The 21,812-nt window shown below is 38.6% G+C and overlaps 3 protein-coding genes and 1 long non-coding RNA gene across 8 annotated transcripts; 1 reads left to right on the top strand and 3 right to left on the bottom strand.

Moving 5' to 3' along the window:
* The first annotated feature begins 7 nt into the window (after positions 1-7).
* On the top strand, positions 8-1,036 carry LOC117133993. The gene is made up of 2 exons (XR_004458081.1): positions 8-235; positions 347-1,036. It is a non-coding gene; the product is annotated as an uncharacterized LOC117133993 (long non-coding RNA).
* LOC103867394 (potassium transporter 11) lies at positions 792-4,807 on the bottom strand. 3 transcript variants are annotated; one of them, XM_009145457.3, is made up of 10 exons: positions 4,554-4,807; positions 4,265-4,318; positions 3,985-4,159; positions 3,677-3,902; positions 3,358-3,603; positions 3,077-3,127; positions 2,725-2,985; positions 2,476-2,643; positions 1,603-2,380; positions 792-1,391 (listed from the first exon to the last, which is right to left on the bottom strand). In XM_009145457.3, exons 1-10 carry the CDS (start codon positions 4,571-4,573, stop codon positions 908-910), a joined length of 2,463 nt encoding a protein of 820 aa, XP_009143705.1. In that variant the 5' UTR covers positions 4,574-4,807; the 3' UTR covers positions 792-907. The 3 variants fall into 3 exon arrangements, with proteins under 3 accessions (XP_009143705.1, XP_033147204.1, XP_009143707.1); XM_033291313.1 differs by having other exon boundaries at positions 4,430-4,728; XM_009145459.3 differs by having other exon boundaries at positions 3,985-4,318; positions 4,430-4,727.
* A 4,995-nt stretch (positions 4,808-9,802) lies between these two features.
* LOC103867392 (probable arabinosyltransferase ARAD1) lies at positions 9,803-11,870 on the bottom strand. Of its 2 annotated transcripts, XM_018658725.2 has the most exons (4): positions 11,775-11,870; positions 10,914-11,735; positions 10,373-10,738; positions 9,803-10,289 (listed from the first exon to the last, which is right to left on the bottom strand). In XM_018658725.2, the coding sequence occupies exons 2-4, from the start codon at positions 11,709-11,711 to the stop codon at positions 10,101-10,103; spliced, it is 1,353 nt and encodes a 450-aa protein (XP_018514241.1). In that variant the 5' UTR covers positions 11,712-11,735; positions 11,775-11,870; the 3' UTR covers positions 9,803-10,100. The 2 variants fall into 2 exon arrangements, with proteins under 2 accessions (XP_018514241.1, XP_009143704.1); XM_009145456.3 differs by having other exon boundaries at positions 10,914-11,780.
* An 844-nt stretch (positions 11,871-12,714) lies between these two features.
* LOC103867391 (protein NAP1) lies at positions 12,715-20,941 on the bottom strand. Of its 2 annotated transcripts, XM_009145455.3 has the most exons (23): positions 20,676-20,941; positions 20,019-20,461; positions 19,849-19,923; positions 19,481-19,561; positions 19,185-19,265; positions 19,002-19,084; positions 18,822-18,906; positions 18,528-18,653; positions 18,278-18,385; positions 17,949-17,993; positions 17,721-17,863; positions 17,424-17,556; positions 17,125-17,235; positions 16,941-17,019; positions 16,578-16,771; positions 16,206-16,351; positions 16,025-16,106; positions 15,833-15,943; positions 15,310-15,435; positions 15,081-15,226; positions 14,889-14,985; positions 13,481-14,697; positions 12,715-13,415 (listed from the first exon to the last, which is right to left on the bottom strand). In XM_009145455.3, exons 2-23 carry the CDS (start codon positions 20,430-20,432, stop codon positions 12,899-12,901), a joined length of 4,200 nt encoding a protein of 1,399 aa, XP_009143703.1. In that variant the 5' UTR covers positions 20,433-20,461; positions 20,676-20,941; the 3' UTR covers positions 12,715-12,898. The 2 variants fall into 2 exon arrangements, with proteins under 2 accessions (XP_009143703.1, XP_018514765.1); XM_018659249.2 differs by lacking the exons at positions 20,019-20,461; positions 20,676-20,941 and having other exon boundaries at positions 19,185-19,275.
* Positions 20,942-21,812: the final 871 nt, after the last annotated feature.

Raw genomic sequence — 21,812 nt, 5'->3', positions numbered from 1 at the left:
TATGAATAAATCAAAATAGTTTTTTTTTTGGGGCAAAATAGGATTAAAACTAGATTAGCGTGAAAAATTATAACTAACTACAGATAATATTTGGTTAGCCTTTAATATAATTTTGCAAGTAATGTTTCACACAGGTCGATGTGTTCTCTTTCGGAATCGTCTTGTGGGAAATCCTTACATTACAGGTGACTAGGTGAGGAACCCTACGCCAATCTGCATTACGGGGCAATAATCGGTAAATGACTTTCTGTTCTCTTTTATTACCAACAAAGGTTTTGTACAATTGTAGGCAGTACATTCAGTTCGGTCTTTACTAATTTGTTGCTTGTATGAATAAAAATGATAGGAGGCATTGTGAACAATACACTGAGACCAACCGTGCCAAGCTACTATGATCCAGAATGGAGGGTTGCTGATGGAGCAGTGTTGGGCTCCTGACCCATTTGTTCGACCTTCCTTCCCAGAGATAGCAAGACGTCTCCGTACCATGTCCTCTGCGGTACAGACAAAAGCTCACGCCGCCAGCCACCAAATCCACAAAGTAATCCATCAGTTTATCATTGCGGCTACATAAAAATAAATGGTTTTTGTATATATATTTTCTTCTTCTTTCGGATTCCAGAGTTTGAAGGTGTGAAAATATTGTGTTGGTTTGTACAAAAAAAAAAAAAAAACTAAAAGCACATTATTTTGTTATCCATTGTTTATTATTATTGAGTGTAAGTAAATTGGTTTTGGTACAAGTACTTGGACTCTTCTGTAGTAAGAGTCATATTTTTCTTTTTGAGCAATTGTATAATCTTACTCTCCATATACAACATGATAGACAACATTACATTCAAAAAGGGATATACATACAACACATGCAATATCATCCGTGCATTAGTGCATACACATATCTCATATCTTATACATAGAAGATCTGACCAACATTCAGAAGGCTCTCCTGAGGAACATTGAAGATAACACTATGTTCTCTACAAATCTTCCTCAAAAACGCATACACATAATCAATAGCTATCTTCTTGTAGAACCTCGCTTGCCTCCTCGCTCTAACCACCGTGTTCCCCATTATATGCACCACTCCCGCATCTCTACACCTATTTATAAACTCCAGCTCATCCACTCCACCGCTCATCTGGCTCGACGCCGTCACCGTGTGGCTCACCCGTTTCACCGGCGTTATGGACTCTATAGAGTCAAACGTATCAAAGGTTGCAACATTCTCGTTCTTTTCTTTGAAATGATTCTGGCTTCCACATATGCTGTAGTCATCTGAATCAGAACAGCCTCCTTCCATCATGGACTCAAGTCGTATGAACAAGAAGAGGCTCTCGAAGAGACGTTTTTCGAAGTCATCGTCTTTCTTGTGCAAGTCTCCATATCCATACCTGTTAACAAATGGCTTCAAGGTTAAGAATGATATGGCTAAGGACAAAACAGTTTACACAACTTCAAACTTAAAACTAATAATGGCTAAGGACAAAACAGTTTACACAACTCCAAACTTAAAACTAATAGTGATAAATTGGATCGGTCCTAACCTTTTATATATTATTTTATTAATTCTTTAACTACAGATGTTAAACTTTCATGTGTTACCTTGCAACGCAACGGAACATGTGGAAGTTTTTAGGACCAATCCTTTTAACAAGGAACCGTTCTTCCTCGGGAACAGTGTAAACCGGAAGGTTCTTGACGCATACAAACACCACAACAGAGTGAATAGCCGGTAGGTTTGTAATGAAGTGAGAGAAGATGTGAGGGACTCCACTAGCTAGCTCAGTGTAGACAAGCCCAACACCAGGAACACGAACAAGCCCAAGGCTAGGCCCAAGTCCAAGAATCCAAGCCATTGAGACTCTACTATGCATCTCAAACTCATACCTCTTCAAAGTTCCGTAATGCCATACCGACATGATGAGGAGAAACGCTGCAGCGATAACAAGCGGAACCCAACCTCCTTGGTCCACTTTGAATAGCATGGCTGAGAAGTAAGTGCATTCAACCACAAGCGAGAGGACGGTGAACACAAGAACAAGAACCCAATGGCAACGCCACACTAGGATCATGATCAATGTCATAAGCAGAGTTGTGACAAGCATGACGATCACAACTGCTGTTCCGTAAGCGTTACCTATCTGACTCTGGTTCTTGAATCCAGCCGTGACGGCGATGCAGAGGATCATCAAGATCCAGTTGATGTCCGGAACGTAGATCTGACCAAGAAACTTTCTAGAAGTGTGGACTACTTTAACCCTAGGGAAACAACCGTGTGCTAGAGCTTGCTTGATCAAAGAGAACGTGGCTGAGATCGTGGCTTGGCTTGCAACAATGGCTGCAGCAGTTGCAATAATGAACATTGGCCAATACACACTTCCTACAAAGAATACAAAAAAATAAATAACTTTAACTCCAAGCTTCTTCTAACAAACACTACAGACTAAAAAGTAGGTAACTTATCAAACAAGAAACCTGGAATGGAACGGTAAAACGCATCAGCCACGTGATGAGGGTGGTTTCTAATGTAGGCAGCTTGTCCACTATAAGCCAAGAGAAGGCAAGGAAAGACAATGGCAGTGAAAGCGATTTGAACAGCGGAAACAGGAAAGTGAGATAGGTCAGCGAAGAGTGCTTCAATCCCTGCCATTTTCAAGAAAATCAAGATTTAGTATTGTTGAAGATTCAAGGGCAGAGTCAGCAGCTTCTTCTTTTTGTTGTTACCTGTTATACTAAGCATGATGCCTCCAAGGGATGTCCAGCGATCTATACCTCCTCTTTTGAAATAACGGTAGATATACACAGGGGAGAAAGCTTTCAAGACGGTGGTATCATGTTTCCAGATGTTGTACATACCGATACTTGCGATGGAGAGAAACCAGAGAAAGACAATGGGAGCGAAAAGCCAACCAACACGGTCTGTTCCGTAATGCTGTACACTGAACAAGCTGACTAGTATCACAACCGCAACAAGAACAACAACACCTGCAATATAATAACAATAACCAACAAACTTATGATTACTAATGAGACATCAAATGTTTCCAATGGAGTTGAATGTATTAAGTGGTGATACCATTGCTTATATGAGGAAGGTTTACTCTTAGCCCACCTGCAGCTGACAGAACTGCAAAAAAGAGTGTAATGTTATTATCAATAACCGGACAGGTCCTGAGATTTTGGGGGTTGTAAGCGATTTAGTAAAAATTCTAATAATATTTTTTTATTTTTACAAATTTGGGGACCTATATATGTAATTTTCTTCAAATATTTTGGGGGCTATTGGCCAATGTTTCACTTGGCTATGCCCAGAACCAGAACACAACTTACTTGAAAGAGTAAGTGAGAAGGCATTACCAGAAATGGCAGGAGTAAGGATACCATCACCAATGACCATACAAGTACCAACAAGAACCAAAACAAGAAGAGCTGTTTTCCTAGAAGTCCTGTCTTCTAACCACCTTTTGGTTTTGGCAGCAAAGGAATGCTCATGAAAGGTAGACCGGCTGTAAGTAGTAAGCTCTTCATCAGTACGGTGCTGGTTCCTGATTGTTTTCACCTTGGCGTGTCTACATAGTAATGAATAGAGAGCAAAGGTTCCACCTTTCAATAAAAAAACAACTAAGTCAGTAACTAGCAAAGTGAAAATGCATAAAGATTTGTGATTTGGTATTACCTTGACCATTGTCATTGGCTTTACATACAACGAAAACGTATTTGAGGAGAGGGATGAGTGTGAGTGAATAGATAATGAGAGATAGAGCTCCAATGATATCTTCAGGATCTTTGATCCCATGAGGGAATGTATTGTAGAAAACATAGAGAGGAGAAGTCCCTAAGTCTCCATACACAACACCAAGGCTCTGAAACGAAAGCTGCAGAAGCAGAAGAGCAGAGAATTTCTGCAATAACCAAATTGAGTTTAGAGACAAGATTTGGAGTTTGTTGTAATAATAAAAAAAAATTAAAAATTAGAAAATAAACCTTTTCTTTGTACATGTTCCTAAGCCGACCAGCTTCTTCATCCATAGATTGATCAAGCTTCTGGTCCAAATCCCACATGCTACCTCTCTCATCACTCTCTTCATCAATCTCACCACCACCCATTGTTGCTGCTTCTACTCTTGCCGCCATTTTTTTTAACTCATAAAGCTCAGATCTTTACAAGCAAAACAATAAAAGTGTGAAACTTTTCACAAATACAAACAGATTTTTCAAGAAGACAGGAAAGTGCTTAAAGAGGGAATGTCGTAAGAGCTGCTACTTCTTGCCAGATTGAGAAAAAAGAGATGGGAGTGAACAGTAAAAGGAGAAGATCCTGTAAATTGACAAAGAGACAAATAAGATCAGGAAGATGTAACAATCACACAAAAAAAAGTATCAAACAAAGAATATTCGAAAATCAATTTTTCATACAGGAACCACTCACAATTAAAACTTTTCTTCCTTTTTTAAAACAGAGATTAGCTAAAGTATTATATTATGTGGAGGATAAACAAGAGACAACAGAAGAAGAAGAAGAAGTTGTCTTTTCAAAAGAAATAGATTCTCACGGTATGTAAGGTGTTTGCATCTGTGGGTCCTGTTTGATTGAGGACCATTGAAGTTACCAGAAGAAAGAAAGCTCTCAACTTTCACTCAGAATTGAGAGAAAAGCCAGAGACTTTGCCTTCTCTCTCTTTCTCCGCAAAGAAGGCAAAGTTATGTTTCTAGAGAGAGAGAGTATGCATATATGGTTATGATCTCTGACAGATATGAACATGGAGGGAATTAAATAAAAATAAATTAGCGTAAATAATCATAAGTCCATTTCATTTTAAATGTATTGGAATTATCGAACAACTATTTAATTAGTTGTATTCTGTGTACTAAGATTGAAAAGTACAATACTTTACGCACGCACACACGTACAAAAAGGACTCTAACATCATGTATAGGGGAAAACGTACATTACATACTTAAAAAAAAAAAAAAACAGTGCCAAACCAGATAAATTTAGTTTGTTTATTTATAATTATTTTTAGATCCAAATTAAAATTTTCTAATCATGATATTAATAATGTTTTCAGGAACAGTTGATAAATAATATATAAAGTATATTCTAATGTAACGGTCATAGAACTTTTTTATCTACGCTAACTAGGACGAAGATTATTTTCTTTTGTCAAACGTGATTCTTGATTTGTCCGTCAGAGAATCAATTTCTATAGTGTAATTAAATAATTTAAAAGGACAATTCAATCAAGGTACTACTCAATAATCAAATATTGGATCCGTTCTGATTTTCTTTTTAGCTTTATATACACATCTCGATCTAATTACCCAACATGTTTGCAATTTTTCTTTATTCTTTATTTTTTCTTCTTCATTTTTTAAAAAGGATTTTCATATTAAAATTGCAGTAAGAAAGAGGCATTCTTTATTTATTTCTTTTGTGTCGTCAATCAACATCTCATGTTTAAGACCAAGCTGCTGACTGTATATGTCTGATTTACATTCCAATATAATTGCATATTATCAACAAAAGAAAATTAGTTGGACCAGCCATAAAATAATATTGAGAAGATTTTTTCTAGAACAATTAAACTAAAATTTTAAACCCTCATTAGTTACTTTTAAAAAACCTTGAAAAAGGTGACTTGCTTCACATGCTTTTTAACAAGAAGGTTTTCTTAACAGCCAATGTCTCTATGATTCTCTCACGGCATTCTTCGTTATCTCATTACTTGGTTTGCATGCGGTACTGTTTCTCATATGTTAATTTTATACAATATCTGGAAAGAGCGAACTGAAAAGAGTTACCATCTAATAGATAAAGCCTGTTCAGACCAAACTCAGCATCTGGTAACACAAAATCCCCACGCCTTTGTGACCTCTGGCGACCCTAGTTTCCAAGCACACATGAGTCACGTTTAGCTCGATTTTTTTTCTTTCTAAAAACTCTGATAATTCATATTGTTTTTTCCCAATTTCTTTTCCAGTCCATGTAAATATTATTTTGTGGAGTATTTATGTTTATAATTTGAAAACACTGAAGTTGAAATTTGTTTTGAATGATCCTATTGTTTTCAAAACAATTGGTTTGAGCTTTGTGGACGTCTTACCCATGAAAAAACTTTGACCTGGTAAGTGAGAGTAATTTGTCCATTTCGGGAACGTTAACGCTATCTGAGCTCATCGCACTTGCCATTTTTAGCAACCGTAAACTATTTAATAAGTCCTATGTATTATATATCACACCCTGATTTTGATATCTTGGCACTTGCAGTAGAAATATGATATCGAAATAACAACTAGATCTGTTAACTCCACCAAGATAATGGTTTATAAACAATGAAAAGAACTGAAGTACATTGAATCAAAATCAAACACCTTAACATAATACCTACCATAACAAATACTTTATAATATCACCAAAAATCGAATAAATTTGGATATCCTAACCACAATACTACACACTAGATAATATTCTCTGAAAAAAACGTTACACTAATTTAACGAACGAGAATCACGATGGAAAGTTATAAACAATAAAAGATCACTGTAGTTAACCTTAGAATCATCACTACTGAATAGTGATGTATTTTCTTTCTTTCTGCCAATTACTATATTTGAGTACATTTTTCAGATCCGTGAGTTTTAATATTTTGTTTATAGTTAGTTATACATCTATCACCTAACACGTATATTCCACTACGTTGCATGCACACATGTAGGTATCCAGCTTACACACTTGGATTCCAAAGTAACATAATGGCCTGGCGTGTGCATTATCATAATCTATAATGAATCCACATTAATCAAATCATGAACGAAAGTCTATCAACGACAATTAATACATATAAAAATAAGCTTTTGTTTTGCTTTTTTTTTTTTGAACACAAGCTTTTGTTTTGCTATATATCCGAATATAATGTCATTATATACAAAAGGACCAAAACAGAGATAATCAGTTATCAAAAACTAATTCCTAATGATAATCAGAAGATCAGTCTCAACTAATTGTGGTAGTATGGTGAAAAACTGGGATATACACACATTATTAGTTTCGAACTACCCCTTTTTTCATGGAAAAATTTCAAGGTGAGCCATGTAATATCATGTGATCAGTCTCAATTCAGCCATGAGCCATGTAATATCATGTGATAGGTGCACCCACGTGGCTGTATGCTAAATATAAACATTACGACAGCTGGTACGGTTAACCCTATGATGTATGTTGTGGAATGTGGTCCTTTGTCCAAAACACATACGAGTCCAAGTTTTTTTTGGGTTCAAGTACTTGTATTTGTTGGCTTCATGAGAACAACAAATGAACATATTTTATCTAGAGAATTTGTACTCCCTACACACAACATATTCCCTATTTGCACTCCATACCCTATTTCCCCCCATTTTTTTTCCCCCCATCATCACCTTTTTCCCTCAACTCTATGGTATCTCACTTCTTTTTGTATATTGAGCTAATTTACTCTTTTATCTATACAGATCTCACATATTCTCGTGTTTACTAGAAAAAAAAAGTTTAGTATTAAAAGAAAAATCTTAAATTTTCACTCGTTGGCGATTTCCAATCAATACTAATATTATATTATTATATAACAGATGTATCAAATTCTTTTGATAGTTTGGTATACCTACATATTTTGGTAGAGATGTAACCCGCAATACCTACTCACAATACCATATTTTACTATTGCTTTCAGGTCTGTTCCATAGTACACGGCACAACCATTCAGAACCGGACTAATACAAAAAGTCTTGGATACAGTCAAATAAAACACCAGTCTCAATTTTAAAATACTTTAAAAATCAATATATATATATATATATATATATACACATAAATTTTTTGAAATTATTATTAAAATTTTATCAATTTTTTTACTAAATTATTATTGGTCTCCAAGATTTGAGAGCCGGTCCTTCTATATATATGATGTTTATCTTCTAAGTTCTAACCACAGTTTGCCAATGATCCAAAACCAGCGGCCCTAGTGATAAACAAATTTGACATACATGAGAGCTTTCACGTGACCACTCTTGCTGGGCCAGAAGTTTTCCAAGACTAGTTAAGCGAAGACTATTAATGTTCGATGAGTACATAACGTTAGCTTAGATGTATTATAGGGTTGTCGACAAAAAAAAAGATGTATTATAGGGTTTACTTTTTGTCTGAAAATGCGACCAAAATAGCTTTAATAATTTTCTAAAAATCAAATAATTTACATACGTCCAAATTAGTTTTGGCCCATGATCTCAAAAGGAATAAGATCCTTATCCTAATTAAATTACGAGAAAATAACTGAAATTGTAAACTTATTTGTAATATGTTTTTAAAATTCATGTATTCATGTCATTGTGTATTTATTCATACGTGTTATCGTTTTCGAACCTGCAACTAGTTTTGTCACCATATGTGATGACTGATTCATGCATGGTATGATGGAAAATCACATCGGATTTATATAAGACGTGGCGCGATTTAAATGGTGATGGATGACCAATGTACCAGCAACAATATCATGGCATATCTCTAGAATCCAACGTTGATACGTATATATAGAGATATCATATACAGTATCTGCTATATGGTATCGATAAAGACATGTATATGTATGTATGCTTCTTCAGATGCATTCCATTTTTATTCGACTTTTTCTTATTGGTTAACCTATGTGTACTGACCAATCAATTATCGGGCTATTTTAATTAGTATATATCAACATTAAATATTATGAGAATGTATTTTAAAGTAGTCAGAAATGAAATTTAGATTAGTTGAGCGCACCCTAAAACATCATACGAACTAGAGTGTTTTTAGTTGAATTCACTTAAAATTCATATTGTAAGCGACTATTTTCTATATATAAATAAACATATGATTATTAAGTTACTTAAAATTGTACTATATTGTAACATCGAACTAGGATATATTTTAAAATCAATAATCGTGCTTACTCTATTTTTTCCTCCCAATGAATTATTGGTGATTGTACTGGTGTATGATAATTAAGGATTAGTCAATTTAATAATCAATTGAAAGACATGCAATGTTTTCAGCTTGTCGTCGGTTAGGTTTCATTTAATCATTTCAGTTCTTTTCTTTCAATCAACTAAACATTTGTTATCCGTTCCGTTTCCAGTTCTTTCTTATTTTTTTTTTTTCCAATTTTTGTAAGAAATTGTATGTAAAAGTGAAAGGTCCGAAAAATAAATGTCCAGTTAGATGTATTTTTAGCCGCCTAAAACATGATTTTATTTATAGATCACTACATTAATTTTTTCAATGTTTTAAATTATATAAATTTTAGAGCATAAAGTTGGTCCTTTATAAACTACTATATAAATCTTAGCAGCTAAAGTTGGTGTGTTCTAGCCATGACAGATACGACTGTGTATGGCTTCATACATCTGTATATCATGGAGAAAGCTAACACGTTTCACAGGACAAAACAGTGAAACACATACAATGTATGACTGATAAATACCGGTATTGGAGACCAAACCAAGTTAACCTCTATCTTCTATTGTGTCCGGTCTCCCCAATACCGTTATTTTTTGTTGGTTTGGTCAAATTCATACCATAAGTAAACACCTATTTTCCGATTGTTGCCTTGCAGATGAACAATTGACAGTTGACCAAAGCTTGCAAAGAGTGATATACTCTGAAACATTGGCAGAAACCAATCGATGTTGTTACATGCAAGGCCGGTTATAGGCTAAAAGGGCTTTTATGTGCCAAATTTTATAATAAGTTTCGGTGATCAACTACAAAAAGTTTGTTTGAGCTGATATCTCCTAGAGTTATTAAATTTTTCTAGGCACTGACATGTACAGAGTAACAATGGGGCAACAAAAAAAAGAATGGATGGTGGTCCGTATAAAGTGTGACACTATATTAAGTACGAGAAAAAAAACTAATGGAATCTACAAAAAAAATAAGGATTTCAAATATATCTTCCTTATGAATCTGTTTCCTGACCGGAAAAGTCAAGCCACGAGAGGCGGACATCCGCATGCGCAAGTCTCAGGGCCAAGAAGTCAGGAGCTCCTCCACTATCTGATAGGTCTCGCTCAAGAGACAAAAAGAGTTTTCTTTATATGGAAGTGATGACACCAGTTTGGTTTGTGCACAGACATGAGCAGTCTGGCTCAGTGGAGTTTCTAAGAACCAGACGTTTGTCACGGTTACTCATTAGCTTGATGAGTGGTAGCTTCTGTGAGACTTGACGCCAGATCTCCTTCACAGCTCCATTCGGGTTCCCATAGTCAAAATACCGTCTTACCTGTGTGCATATCATCAGGTATGAGACAAACATCTCCAAATCACCTAAAAGAACCAAATATTTCAATACAAGGAGAAAGGTACCGTCTTCATCTCTCTCTGATACTCCAGGATCTTCTTCCTTCCAATCTTCCTCAGCATCTTAACCAGAAACCCAGGCTTCAGTGCCACATTGGCCTCAACAAAAATCGAAAACTTTCTATAATCTATAACATCCTCAAAAGGCAACTCGATGCTATCGCTAACAATCACAGGCACACACAAGCTAACAATAGAGTCAAACAGCCTGCAAGCGGATGGAGTATCACCAGCAGGGTTTAGACAGAACTTAGAAGTATGCATTCCTTTCGTAGCAGCTCGTCTGTTCTCTCTAGATTGAGTCCCATGCTTTATCGTCACGTCTCCTTCCTTTTCAAGAACTTGGAACAGCAAATCACGAACCTTCCCACCCTGAAGACACACGAAGAAGCAGACCAACATTGTTTATTACAATAAAAAGAACCTGATGCCGTTTCGGACAACAACACAATAACAGTAACTCTGTTTCTTGCAATAACATAACTACCACTCTGCTCAAGTTTCAACCTTTATCCAAACCCACAAAGGCCAAAGATTCAAAACTTACATCTTTGCGATAACGATTGCCCATGAAGAAGAGCAACGTGTTACGAGACTCAACACCTATCTCCCCAGTGAACATATTGACTCTATGAGAGTAAGGAATCACCACATCTTTAACGAACGAGCCTTGATCAGGCCTCAGCCTCCCAAAATCCGAAACCAGAAGAACCGCGTTCTTGACCCGGTCCAAGATCCGATACAACGCGTTCGGATCTCCAGCGGGAATCACGTGATCTCTCCCTCCGTTCCTCCTCCACCACACCTGACGCTCGAGCCAATCAATCAACCCCTCCTGCATCTTCTCGTCGCTGTAACCCGACCCGGGCTCAACCGGGCGACCCGCGTTAACGATCAAGCTGAGGGAAGAGAACACGGGGACGTAGAAGAGATCCGCGTCGGCGGGATCCAACACGCGGGTGATGGGAGAGCCGGATCGATCCGACTCGGGTCGGTTTAGATCCGAGAAGAGGTACCACTCGTGCATGTGCTGATGACCCGGGTACTTGAGCGCGGTGACGTCATTGGTAGGCTTCTTCATCATCCCCCCGCCGCCGCGGACGATGGCGTGCTGCTGGATTACGCCGTGGGTGAATCTCGTGGGGAGATCGTACATGTAAACCTTGACTCTGGGCTGGATCGGAGAAGGAGCTTCTCGTTCTCGCTCTTCGCGGATGAGCTGACGCGGGAGATCGGACGAGGAAGGGAGGGAGCGGCTGACGGAGGCGTTGAGGATGGCGTAGATTGCGATTACGGAGACGACGGCGATGGCTGCTCGTTGGAGGACGGAGGATTTGCGCGCCATTTGTTCGAAGGAGATTAGGGTTTTTTGAGGTGTGAGAGAGATTGGAGAATGTTTAGTTTAGCTCTCAGAGTCGAGCGAGACTCGTGATCGTGAAGATAGACTGTGTTGTATTGTATCTGGTTCCTAACCAGTACACGCTTCCATAAACGCTATTCACTACTAATCAGTTTTAATTTTAGGCATGTGCACAAAACCGAAAATCTATGAGAAAACCTGATCTGACAATTTGAATTACTAGTAGAGAAAAAGACCAAAATAGCACTAAATCAAGTTTTTGTTCCCAAACTAGTACTCAAGGCCAAAAATCACAAAATAGCATTTAAGAAATGGGGTTTAGGGTTTAGAATTTAGGGTTTAGGGTTTAGAGTTTAGGCTTTAGGGTTTAGAGTTGAGATGTGAGGTTTTGGAGATAAGATTTCAAATTTTGAAAAATAAAAAAATTTAAATTTTTCAAAAGATAAAATGCTATTTTGGTCATTTTAGTTTTTGAGTACTAGTCTTATGATATAAACTTAGAAATGTGCTATTTTGGAGATTTGCCCTTATTAGTATCTAAAATAAGTATTCTAAACCTAAAACAAGCATCAAATATTCATTTTGATATGATTATCTAGAAATACCTAAATCTAAATCTAAATTAGTTACTTGTAAGCTTTCTTGTCTATTGGTTTGACCAAAAGTTTATTAATATTTCTATACTAGGTAGAATTATCGGCTGTAGTATTATCTACATAACATTTTTTATAGTTTGTAAAAAGAGAAATCAAAATTAGTTGAACCTAAAACAAAAACAGATTTGGAATAAATTTTAGAAAAAATGATAAAATATACAATAATCCGAAATATTATTAACCTAATCCGATCCAAACGATGTGCTAAGAGGCTGAATCCGGATAACCAAAATTCTGATTAGACAACCTCGCATGAAAGCCTAATTGGTTTAACTTATAGCAATTTGGTTGATTAAATGTGAAAATGATTGTTAATATATGTAAATAACAGATTGATGGAAATGACCAAGAACATAAGATATGCATAATTGTTTTTGCGAATAACAAGTCCAAATGATCCAAAACATAATAAGCACAACAATTAACAAGTGTTGCCAATGATTTGTACAAATCTGATCTCTCTACATAATTGTATTTTTCTTTTTCATTTAGTAGAATGTGGCAGTGTTCTTTTACTTAGTTATGCTGTTTATAAGAGATGGGACCAGATCTAGATACAGCAAACCTTGGAAGTGGACTAGGACCTGTACTGTTTGATCCTGACCCTCCTTTATGGCTCGTGCTGTAATCTAACGGTCCAGAACGACGAGAACTACCCCTTTGTTTGCTCTTGTTTTCATTGTTCCTTGAGGTTCCAGTCTCAGGTTCGTTGTAGTGTTCCTGACTGTAGACTGAGGATGACGAGCCTTTGAAGTACCCTGAATCCGCACCTGCAGCAGTGCTACTGCCGCTACCACTACCACGGGGAGTGGTCGCGTTTTTCATGGAGGGAGAAGCGTGGATTAGCGATACAGATGGGGAATGGTGAGGGGATGCTGTTGCCAGCGGCGTGGACGGTGTGTTGGAGTAGTATTGAGTGTAGATTGACCTGAGGATTGTGTACGGAACGTGTGATTCAAGGGAGCTTCTTGGCAGGAACGGTGAGCTCTCACAGAGTTGATCTAGGAAGATAAGCTTAGCCACAAGATGAGATCTGCAGAACAAAGAAGATGGTCTATGATGATGCAAACAAAAATGTAAGAAACAGATTACTTTTACCTGTTTGCTTCGTTCCATGAATCTAGCACGATCGACGCAGCGAATTTAACAAAGAGTAGCATTGAAGATTTGATGCTTGCTTCAGCGGTTACACGAGGTTGAAACTCTGAGTCTAGATTTTCACTAGACTGGTGACCATTGGAGAGGGACTGATGCTGCTGCTGGTATTCACGTTGTAACCTCACATACTCACTTCCTGCAATAACGGCGCTTATACACCGAGCCAAGCAATGTATGTTGTTGCTGAATCCGCCAGTCTCGATGTTGAAGCCAGTAGTGTTCCAGGCGTTTGAGCTCATGAAGGAGGCGAAAAAGTAAGGTAACAAACTCCATGAGTTGTCATTTGCACCTCCAACTTCTTCTAGGATTAATCTAACCCATTCAGAGTCATGATCCACAGATACACCATTGCCATTTGCCACGCCTCTGATCCTTCTGATCTCTTTCTTCTCAGGTACTTCTTCCGGTATGTGCTCAACGATGCCAGAGATCATCGAGTGAATCAAGGATGCATTGTCTTCAAGAACAGCTCCAGAAGCTTCGGCTAGGAGCTCATCGAAAGCCAACGCTTCACCAGCTTCAATACAAAACCCTATCACAGTATCCAAATCCACTATCTGCCTGATAGATGCATCCCTCTCCCCTCTATCACCAGAATGCATACTTGCAGCAGCTGCTTCAATCAATTCCCTGTTTGACCTCAGAGATGTTTCTATGCAGTTTACCAGGGCAACTGTGTGTACTTTCATCATCCTATCCAACCGGTCTACTCCATAGCCGCCAAATATACGAACAAACGCCTGCAATTCCTTGAGGTCAGTGACCGACTCTGCAAAATACCCACCAACTGGTCTAGCGCTTTTGAAGTATTTGTGCCTCGGAGCAAAGAGGATTCCTGCGCCAGACACGTCTTTGATGATATTGTCCATGTACCAGTTGCACACAACTTCTACGGCGGATCCAGTGTTTTGCTGTTGTTCAGCAGGTTTTTCGAACGTATGCAAAGACGAAACAGGCCCTGAAAACGCTTCTGTGAGTAAAATTTCTCGGATGCCTTGGGTTAGGTCCATGCTAACGTGCTGCTCTGCCAAATGGACTATGCTCATATGCCGCCTTATAAGAGACTCCAACACAGAAGGCCGTTGAAGATCATTATCAGTTTGTAGTGCAGTGACAAATCTTCTCTTGAAATTCGCGAGGATGCATTCTCTCATGTACTGCAAATATCGAAACAGCAGGATCAAGTCAAAAAGCTTAACAAGACCAGACGATGACAGAGAATTCATCGGCTCTTTCCAAGAGATAATCTTCTTAATTTACGGATTTCGAATAGGATAATTCAACCATTCATGTGTTTTCTTTCTATAGATAGATCCTTGAGTTGATATATAGAAGATTGAAAGTTCACCTCTCTTAGGACGAATACGTGATTTATAACACAAATAGGCTCCATGTCGTTCAAAATTGAACACAGATTAGTTAACCTTTGGATTGCAGCTTCCAACCTGCCATCACAAAGAGATACTTAAGATAACAGCATACAAGAGGCAGTGGTTTCATGAAAGAGAAAAAAAACTTCAGGCTAGACTCGGGCGCTCACATTTTGATAGACTTATTATTCTCAGGATAGCTCTCATGGCCGGGTAAAGTGAAACCGCCTCCGCCTACAACCCTGGGGGATTTCATTGAAGGAGCAGAAATTCTAGATGCATTATTCAGATACGCTGCAGCTTGTTCTGGAAGAAGCTGTGAAAGCTCAACGTATCAGTTTGAGGACAGTAGTCAAATAGAAGATTTCTTTCGTTATACTATTGAGTTTGGTTAGAGACCTGTGATTCCAGAGCGCCAAACCCGCCTTCTGAATCAAGAATATTTATTAGTCCCTCCAGACCGCCCATTATTGATTCAATAAGAGACTCAACGTAAAGCACTGCGTCTCGCCCAAATTTGGTAACCTGTGGAGAAAGACAAGAAGAGCTTTTCGTTTAGTAGATGTTGTCACTGATATAGGAAAAATGGACATACGGGGATAAACAATGAGAATTCGTGATTCACCAAAAGAGAACATGTATATTGCTTGTTTTAACAACAGAGGTGATATGCTAAGAAAGAGATGTGAAATCCAATAGTAGCTAATGGAACATCAAACCGTCAACAACTTGAGCTGCCATGGAACATATGCAAACACGATAACTAAGTCAATTTAATTTTACAATCACTTCATTATTTATTGGCATACTAAAGAGTGATATGGTGCTCAGTTTCTCACTGGGTGGTCGTTACACTACTTGAATGCATGCAAGAATCTCATGATCCAGACATGTACAGCGGTAGAGTGAAATATAGATTTACCTCCTCAGGAATTATTAGCGAAGCACACTCTGGGAAGCTACTAGCCACACTAAGCCATGCACAACAATGCTGGGGACGCCCTTCTGGTCCAAACATTGTATTTCTGAAAACCTTTAACAACAGTCGAATGTCAGATTATGCATAAGATGACAAGGGAAAATAATGGACAATGAACAACAACAAGAAGTATACAGTTGTAAGGTGTTGATGGTAGAAATATAGTTTCTTCAGACTTCCATGCTTTGATAATTGAGACTCTATCTCGTCAACACATCTGCATTGAGTAGACATAAAAAAATTCAGGATCTTAGCTTTGCTGTTTTCCTTGCTAGAAGATAATCAAATAATGGTCATATAAGGACGAGAACAGTACCTGGACCAGTTATAAGCTGCATTTCCTTCAGATAGCAAGCCCTCCTTCCCTGTAGAGACAGTGGCTTTTTCGAGATGTCTGATGTTTATCGATGATCGAGAAGAAGTCACAATCATCAAAATGGACAACCAATCTTTTCGGAATTCCTATACAACAAGAGGTGTGGAGCATTACGAAAACAGATTGATGAGTAAACAACATAACCTTGTTGGAACCAAGTTACCATAATATTTGGAAGACATAGCAAATGGGAAATATCTGGAACTGGAACATGAATGAATCTACCGTCTAGGGTGTTTTGATAATCATTAAAAGAAAATGCAACTATATGTCATATGAATTAAAATAAGTGGATCTAGTTTAGCATCTTACAGATAGATCGCATGTGATTGCAGAAACATTTTCTCCCTGCGTTTTGGGTATAGTTTCTAGATGCTGCACAATACGCTGGAAAAGGCCTTTCAAGGTTGGATCAAGGTCCAGAGCTACGATTCCAGGAGTGCCCATCAAGTAACGAATCCTTCCAGCAGATGAAGAAAGGTATGATAGTGCATAACCTCGGGCAGCTGCATTTCAATAACCAAAGACCATTGAAATCACCATATTTTGAACACCAGTACTGATCAAAGGGCTCTTATCAAGGTTTTAATGAGTTCCAATGGGTCCAATACCAGCGTCTCAAACCCATCTAATGACAAACAATGTCCGAGGATGTGATATCTCAAATTAACAAACCTGCGATGTACTTGCGTACTAAACAACAAAGACGGTCCATTCCGTCAAGCAGGAAGCCAATGGTTGGATCATTTGGATCCTAAGAAATAATGAATAACAAATGAGTAATCATAACAAATTTGAGTTCACTGAAAGTCAAAGTTACAATGTTGAGCGACTTTGAACGTTCATGCAATCAACTTACTATGTCAACTGGTATCACTCGAGCAGCTTTGGATCTTGATGATGCAATACCAGCGTGTTGAAAATACCAGAGAACCTCAGATTGGGCCAAAGCCAATGCAGAGAATACCATCTAAGAAAGGGAAGTAAATAAATTAATAATTAAGGAATTCAGGGAAGGAAAGAACGCTTATGAGTATACCACTAGATAGGAAGACTGTTAAGTACAACCAATCAGTGACAGACGCTAAACCTTTATCCCGTATATGCAACGGCCTAAACCTAGGTAACAAGCAAAAGAAACTCAAACATCCAGCTAACCTGAATGTTTGGAGCCAATAAACTTGGTTGATCTGTGAAAAATAAAACCATCCGCCCTATTTCCTGCTTCAGCAATATTCTTCTTTCTCGGTGTATGGTATCACATAATTGCAAGGCTTGGTCATGCACCTCACTGAAAGCAGCGACCAGAACAATAATTAAATTGTATAATCGAGAGCAAATATTCTTGAAATCACAGCCTTGGAGGAAAAACGACAATTCTCCAGTAACATATGAAGATTATGAAGTTAGATGTGGCTCATAAAGCCATAAAACTGGAGCTAGAGTATGAGTTACCTAATCATCTTCTCAACTTGCTTTGCTACACTATATTCTAGATCAGCTTCCTTTTGTTTAGTCCGACCAGACTTTGCCATCTTCTTTGATTCTAACACACGAGGTAAAACATACAACTGGTAGTCCTCATGCAACATGATGTACTGCAAGGTTAGATTAACATAGTCAGCTGATGAAAACCAATCTACGCCAAAACTCTTTGTCGCAGACAATTTGATATCAACGTACCTCATCCCGGAATAAAGTCACAACTAAGTTTTCCTTTAGCACAACCTGAAATCCAACAGGGCGGTAAACATTTATTAAAGACAGCATAAACAGGCAATCTGTAAATATAACTGGAAGCTTTTTGTACTCCATAGCTAGTAATCTTTAAATAAATTAAAAATCGACATGAAAGGACATAAATTCACACAGCTAGTCCAAAAACAACCAATTTCGAAAACAGCAGAGAGAGGCAGATAATTTCTGATTTGTGTTCAACCCTCGTGAAAGATAACTGTGTGCTTCTTTATCAAGATCTCAATCAAGAACCAAAGGAAGAAAAAGATTTGTACCAGGGCGATATCAATGCTAGTAACACGAAGAAGCTCGTCAGGGCAAACGAGATATCCAAGTAGCACCCATTCTCGGTACGAAGTAACATTTGCAAGGTCCTGCGCTCTCTGTAGGAAGCAACAATGTAAAAATATGCAGTTACTAACATTATACACAAGAAAACTGTTAACGGGAAATACTTATAGCATCCTACTAATTCAGAGAATCTTTAGTCTTAATGTTGATAAGTATCTAGGCATTCAGACGTACCATGGGATGAGCTGAATTTGTAAGTATGTCTGGGAATCGAGGATGATATGGGCTTAAAAATCCCTCATTTCTCAACTTCCTCGTGTCAGCAGATAGAAAAATACTGGGTCCTACGGCCTCCAGGACCTAAGAAAATGGGTAACATTGTTAGTGCTGATGTATCAATTCCAGTATTAGCTCATAGTATACCCGTTCATTTTTAATTTGGTTATAGCAAGTGCAGTCTCAAATCTTACAATCCAGTGAAATCCTAATAAGCCAGATAACCAAATCAAACAAACATGAAATATTAACCTCTCCAATCCTCGGGCTGACAAAATTCAAATCCTCTTGTAAGCCTTTCAATGGCGGATCATAAGAATCTATGAATTGCACCAAGCTGGATGAAAGACGAAGAGTATTAGTTCATGATAATTGGCCTATTGATTATATGTAAATTAACGAATGACATTACAAGGAAAAAATCATTCATACCGGTGATAAAAGTCACAGTCTCGATCATTTCTTGATAACGAATGCAGAAGATTGTAGACTTGCAGCAACATTTTTCTAGGAATCTACTTTGATAGAATAAACATTCTTAGAGATTGGTAACAAAAGAAGCGTATGTCTTAACTGAAATTTATGTTAATCAATCCAAATAAGCTTTCAGCATACCTTCTCAGCGAAAAGATTGACTCGGACAAATGCACAAAAGAGATCCATGAATGCATGCAGTATAAGCGAGTTCTGATGAGGCTGCAAAACACTGAACTAAGTTATGAGCTAAACATGAATAGTGAAGAGACAAAAATTATATCCTCATCCCCACAGACAAAATTTTGACAAGTAGAAATATAACTTAACATGTCGAAGTTTTTCATACTCCACCCAAGATATGAGTTCAAAGTAGAATTCAAAATTTCAACCAAAAGCAAGTAAATACTTTACGCAGATGAGGGACGTTGACTCACCAGCAAAGTAATCACAGTGCTGCTTAGGTCTAATATAAGCCGTAGTGCCTGTTCGCGAAATGCCATCAAGTCGAGCAGCAGCTGAGAAAGAAAAAATGGGTGAGGTGAGGAAAATGAAGACAACTCTACTGAAATAGAAGGCTAATAAATACCACTCTTATACAATTTACAGGCGAAAACCATATCTTAGGTATCATATATGCGTGAACATATATATACAAAGCTAGTCCTTTATGAGGAGGAAAGAAATGAATAGAGCAAACTTTTAGAAGCTTGACTATAGAGCATGTCGAGATGCTTCACTATCCTCAAGAACAATATGAGTACAACAGAACATTGACCCAACAACATATCACATAGATAGGTACCTGTATCCATGGCTCTAAGCTCTGTAAGTGAAGTTCAGCACCATCTTGCAAGCTATCCAGCGAAAACTTATCAATCTGCATAAATATTGCAAAAAAAGCACATTTCTTATTACCATCACAGCAACAAAAGCACAAACTAAGCCTATTACGAAAACGAACTCATAACTTACACGTTCGAGTTGCGATTTGGTAAAATTCTCAGGGAACTTCTTCGAGAGCAATGTGCAAATCCGCGGATGATTAGGAAACACACCCGCTTTCCAAAACGCCTCAGAGAATACATGACCAACAGGATCTGGATACTCCAAGATTTGGTTCAGTCTATACATTTTAGCCATGAGTCCCTCCGCAACCTCGATCATTTGAACTACCCATTGTATGTTCAAAGCCTTAGTGGAGCCAGCAGAGCTCTGAACATGCCCATCAGAAGTCGTGTGCTTGGAGCTCCTAGACGAGACTGATGAAGCCATTTCAGGTCCCAAGTACTCAGTCCACCTTGAAGGACCCTCCCATTCCCTGGATCTCACTGAAGTGGGAGACGCTGATTCATCTTGCGATGGATAGTATTGACGGGAATTCGCCATGAATGATCAAACCCCTGTAATAGAGAGTCCTGCAAGTAAGGGAAACTCAGTTTCAGAATCAACATTGTTTGTGATTCTCAACAACACCTCATCAGCTAATTGGAGTGAAGTTCTATAGCATACGATCTTAGACAAGTTTAAGAAGCTACGAATCGCGATTGATTACTTCATTGATGTCTTCTCTAGAAGCTAGGTATAACTAAGACCCAGGTCAAGCAAGAGTCTCGTGAAGAGTGAAGTTACCTGAGGAAGGAAGCTCCGATGTGGGAAAGTCAAGTAGGAGAATTGCTCGCAGGTGAGTGTTGGAGTTCAGATCTGAGTTTCTTCAATCTTCTCCGGAGGAGACGAAGACGGTGAAGAAGAGAAGAGGAGAGAGAGCGAGCAGAATTAAGAAGGGCAAAACAGTTTATTATTTTAATGGAATTATTTATTTGTTTTTTTTTATTTTGAAATTTAAGTTCTCTTAAACGAAAAAAATACAAATGCTCTTGTTGGGTGGTTGAGATATATAAATAAGTTTCCCAAGTTTTGACGAAGATGAGGAGGATAAGTCTAAAAACCTACACGTGAAAACTTTCATAGTAACTTTTTGTTTGGTAAGAAAGTAGAGAGAGAAAGTAGATCTTGAAGTTGGTCCGGCGAGCGGCCGGCGCGTGAGCGTGCGTGCCGTCGCCGGAGCCCCTAGAGTAGCTTTAAAGATGTTGGTCGTGCGTCTTTCCTTCGTCACCTCCGTCTTCCGCCTTGTCTGAGCTCTGGTTCAGGCCTCCTCTGCGGAGATTCTGTCTTTGGAGTCAAGACGCGGTCGGGTGAAGGTACGGTGGGGAGAAGCTAAGGGTTTTTAGCCAGTGGATGTTTCTTCTCCGGGAGATGGAGGCTCCTTCAGCTCCGTCGCCGCCGGTTCTTGTCTCCGGAAGGGGAGGCTTTTGCAGCTCCGCCGTCGTCGGCTCTGTTCTCCGGGGGGTGAAGGTTTCTTCAACCTTGCGTCGCCGGTTTGTTGTTCCAGTCTTTTGGGTCGGTCTTTGATTTCGTTGGGTGTGTGTTGGGTGTGTGTGGGAGTCTTTTGGTCCATGATTCCAAGTGGGAAATGGTTTTGAGCTGTCGGAGGAGCTCTCGATCGGATCGATGATGCTCTCCGAAGCGAGAACAAAGCGTGAAAGAGAAGAGGTGGTCTTGATGGAGGCTTTGCGGTTTGTCCGAGCTCCTGGCCTCCGGTGGTGTATCTCCGGCGACTTCTCGAGATGGTGAAGGTCAGGTTGATGCTGACGTGACGCGTGCCGCACTGAGGGGCGTTATCCTTACACGTGCCGAGCGTCCCTGACCCGTGGGCCGGTTGAAGTCGTTCGGGTTGGTTGTTGGGCCGTAGGGCCGTTTGAGTGTGTG

This window comes from Brassica rapa, chromosome A05 (genome assembly GCF_000309985.2).
Source record: "Brassica rapa cultivar Chiifu-401-42 chromosome A05, CAAS_Brap_v3.01, whole genome shotgun sequence".
Taxonomy (NCBI): domain Eukaryota; kingdom Viridiplantae; phylum Streptophyta; class Magnoliopsida; order Brassicales; family Brassicaceae; genus Brassica; species Brassica rapa.
This window is presented reverse-complemented; position numbering and strand designations above follow the sequence as displayed.

What these genes read in the sequence shown, in the direction of transcription:
- LOC103867391 (XM_009145455.3), bottom strand. Translation starts at nt 20,432, where the DNA reads ATGGCGAATTCCCGTCAATACTATCCATCGCAAGATGAATCAGCGTCT. An exon ending in CTAGCATTGATATCGCCCTG is followed by an intron (nt 17,994 to 18,277) that starts GTACAAATCTTT and finishes GTTGGATTTCAG; the next exon opens with GTTGTGCTAAAGGAAAACTT. An exon ending in ACCATCAACACCTTACAACT is followed by an intron (nt 15,944 to 16,024) that starts GTATACTTCTTG and finishes CTGTTGTTAAAG; the next exon opens with GTTTTCAGAAATACAATGTT.
- LOC103867392 (XM_018658725.2), bottom strand. Translation starts at nt 11,711, where the DNA reads ATGGCGCGCAAATCCTCCGTCCTCCAACGAGCAGCCATCGCCGTCGTC. An exon ending in GCAATCGTTATCGCAAAGAT is followed by an intron (nt 10,739 to 10,913) that starts GTAAGTTTTGAA and finishes GTGTGTCTTCAG; the next exon opens with GGTGGGAAGGTTCGTGATTT. An exon ending in ATCAGAGAGAGATGAAGACG is followed by an intron (nt 10,290 to 10,372) that starts GTACCTTTCTCC and finishes ATATGCACACAG; the next exon opens with GTAAGACGGTATTTTGACTA.
- LOC103867394 (XM_009145457.3), bottom strand. Translation starts at nt 4,573, where the DNA reads ATGCAAACACCTTACATACC. An exon ending in GGAACATGTACAAAGAAAAG is followed by an intron (nt 3,903 to 3,984) that starts GTTTATTTTCTA and finishes TGGTTATTGCAG; the next exon opens with AAATTCTCTGCTCTTCTGCT. An exon ending in AGCCAATGACAATGGTCAAG is followed by an intron (nt 3,604 to 3,676) that starts GTAATACCAAAT and finishes TTTTATTGAAAG; the next exon opens with GTGGAACCTTTGCTCTCTAT.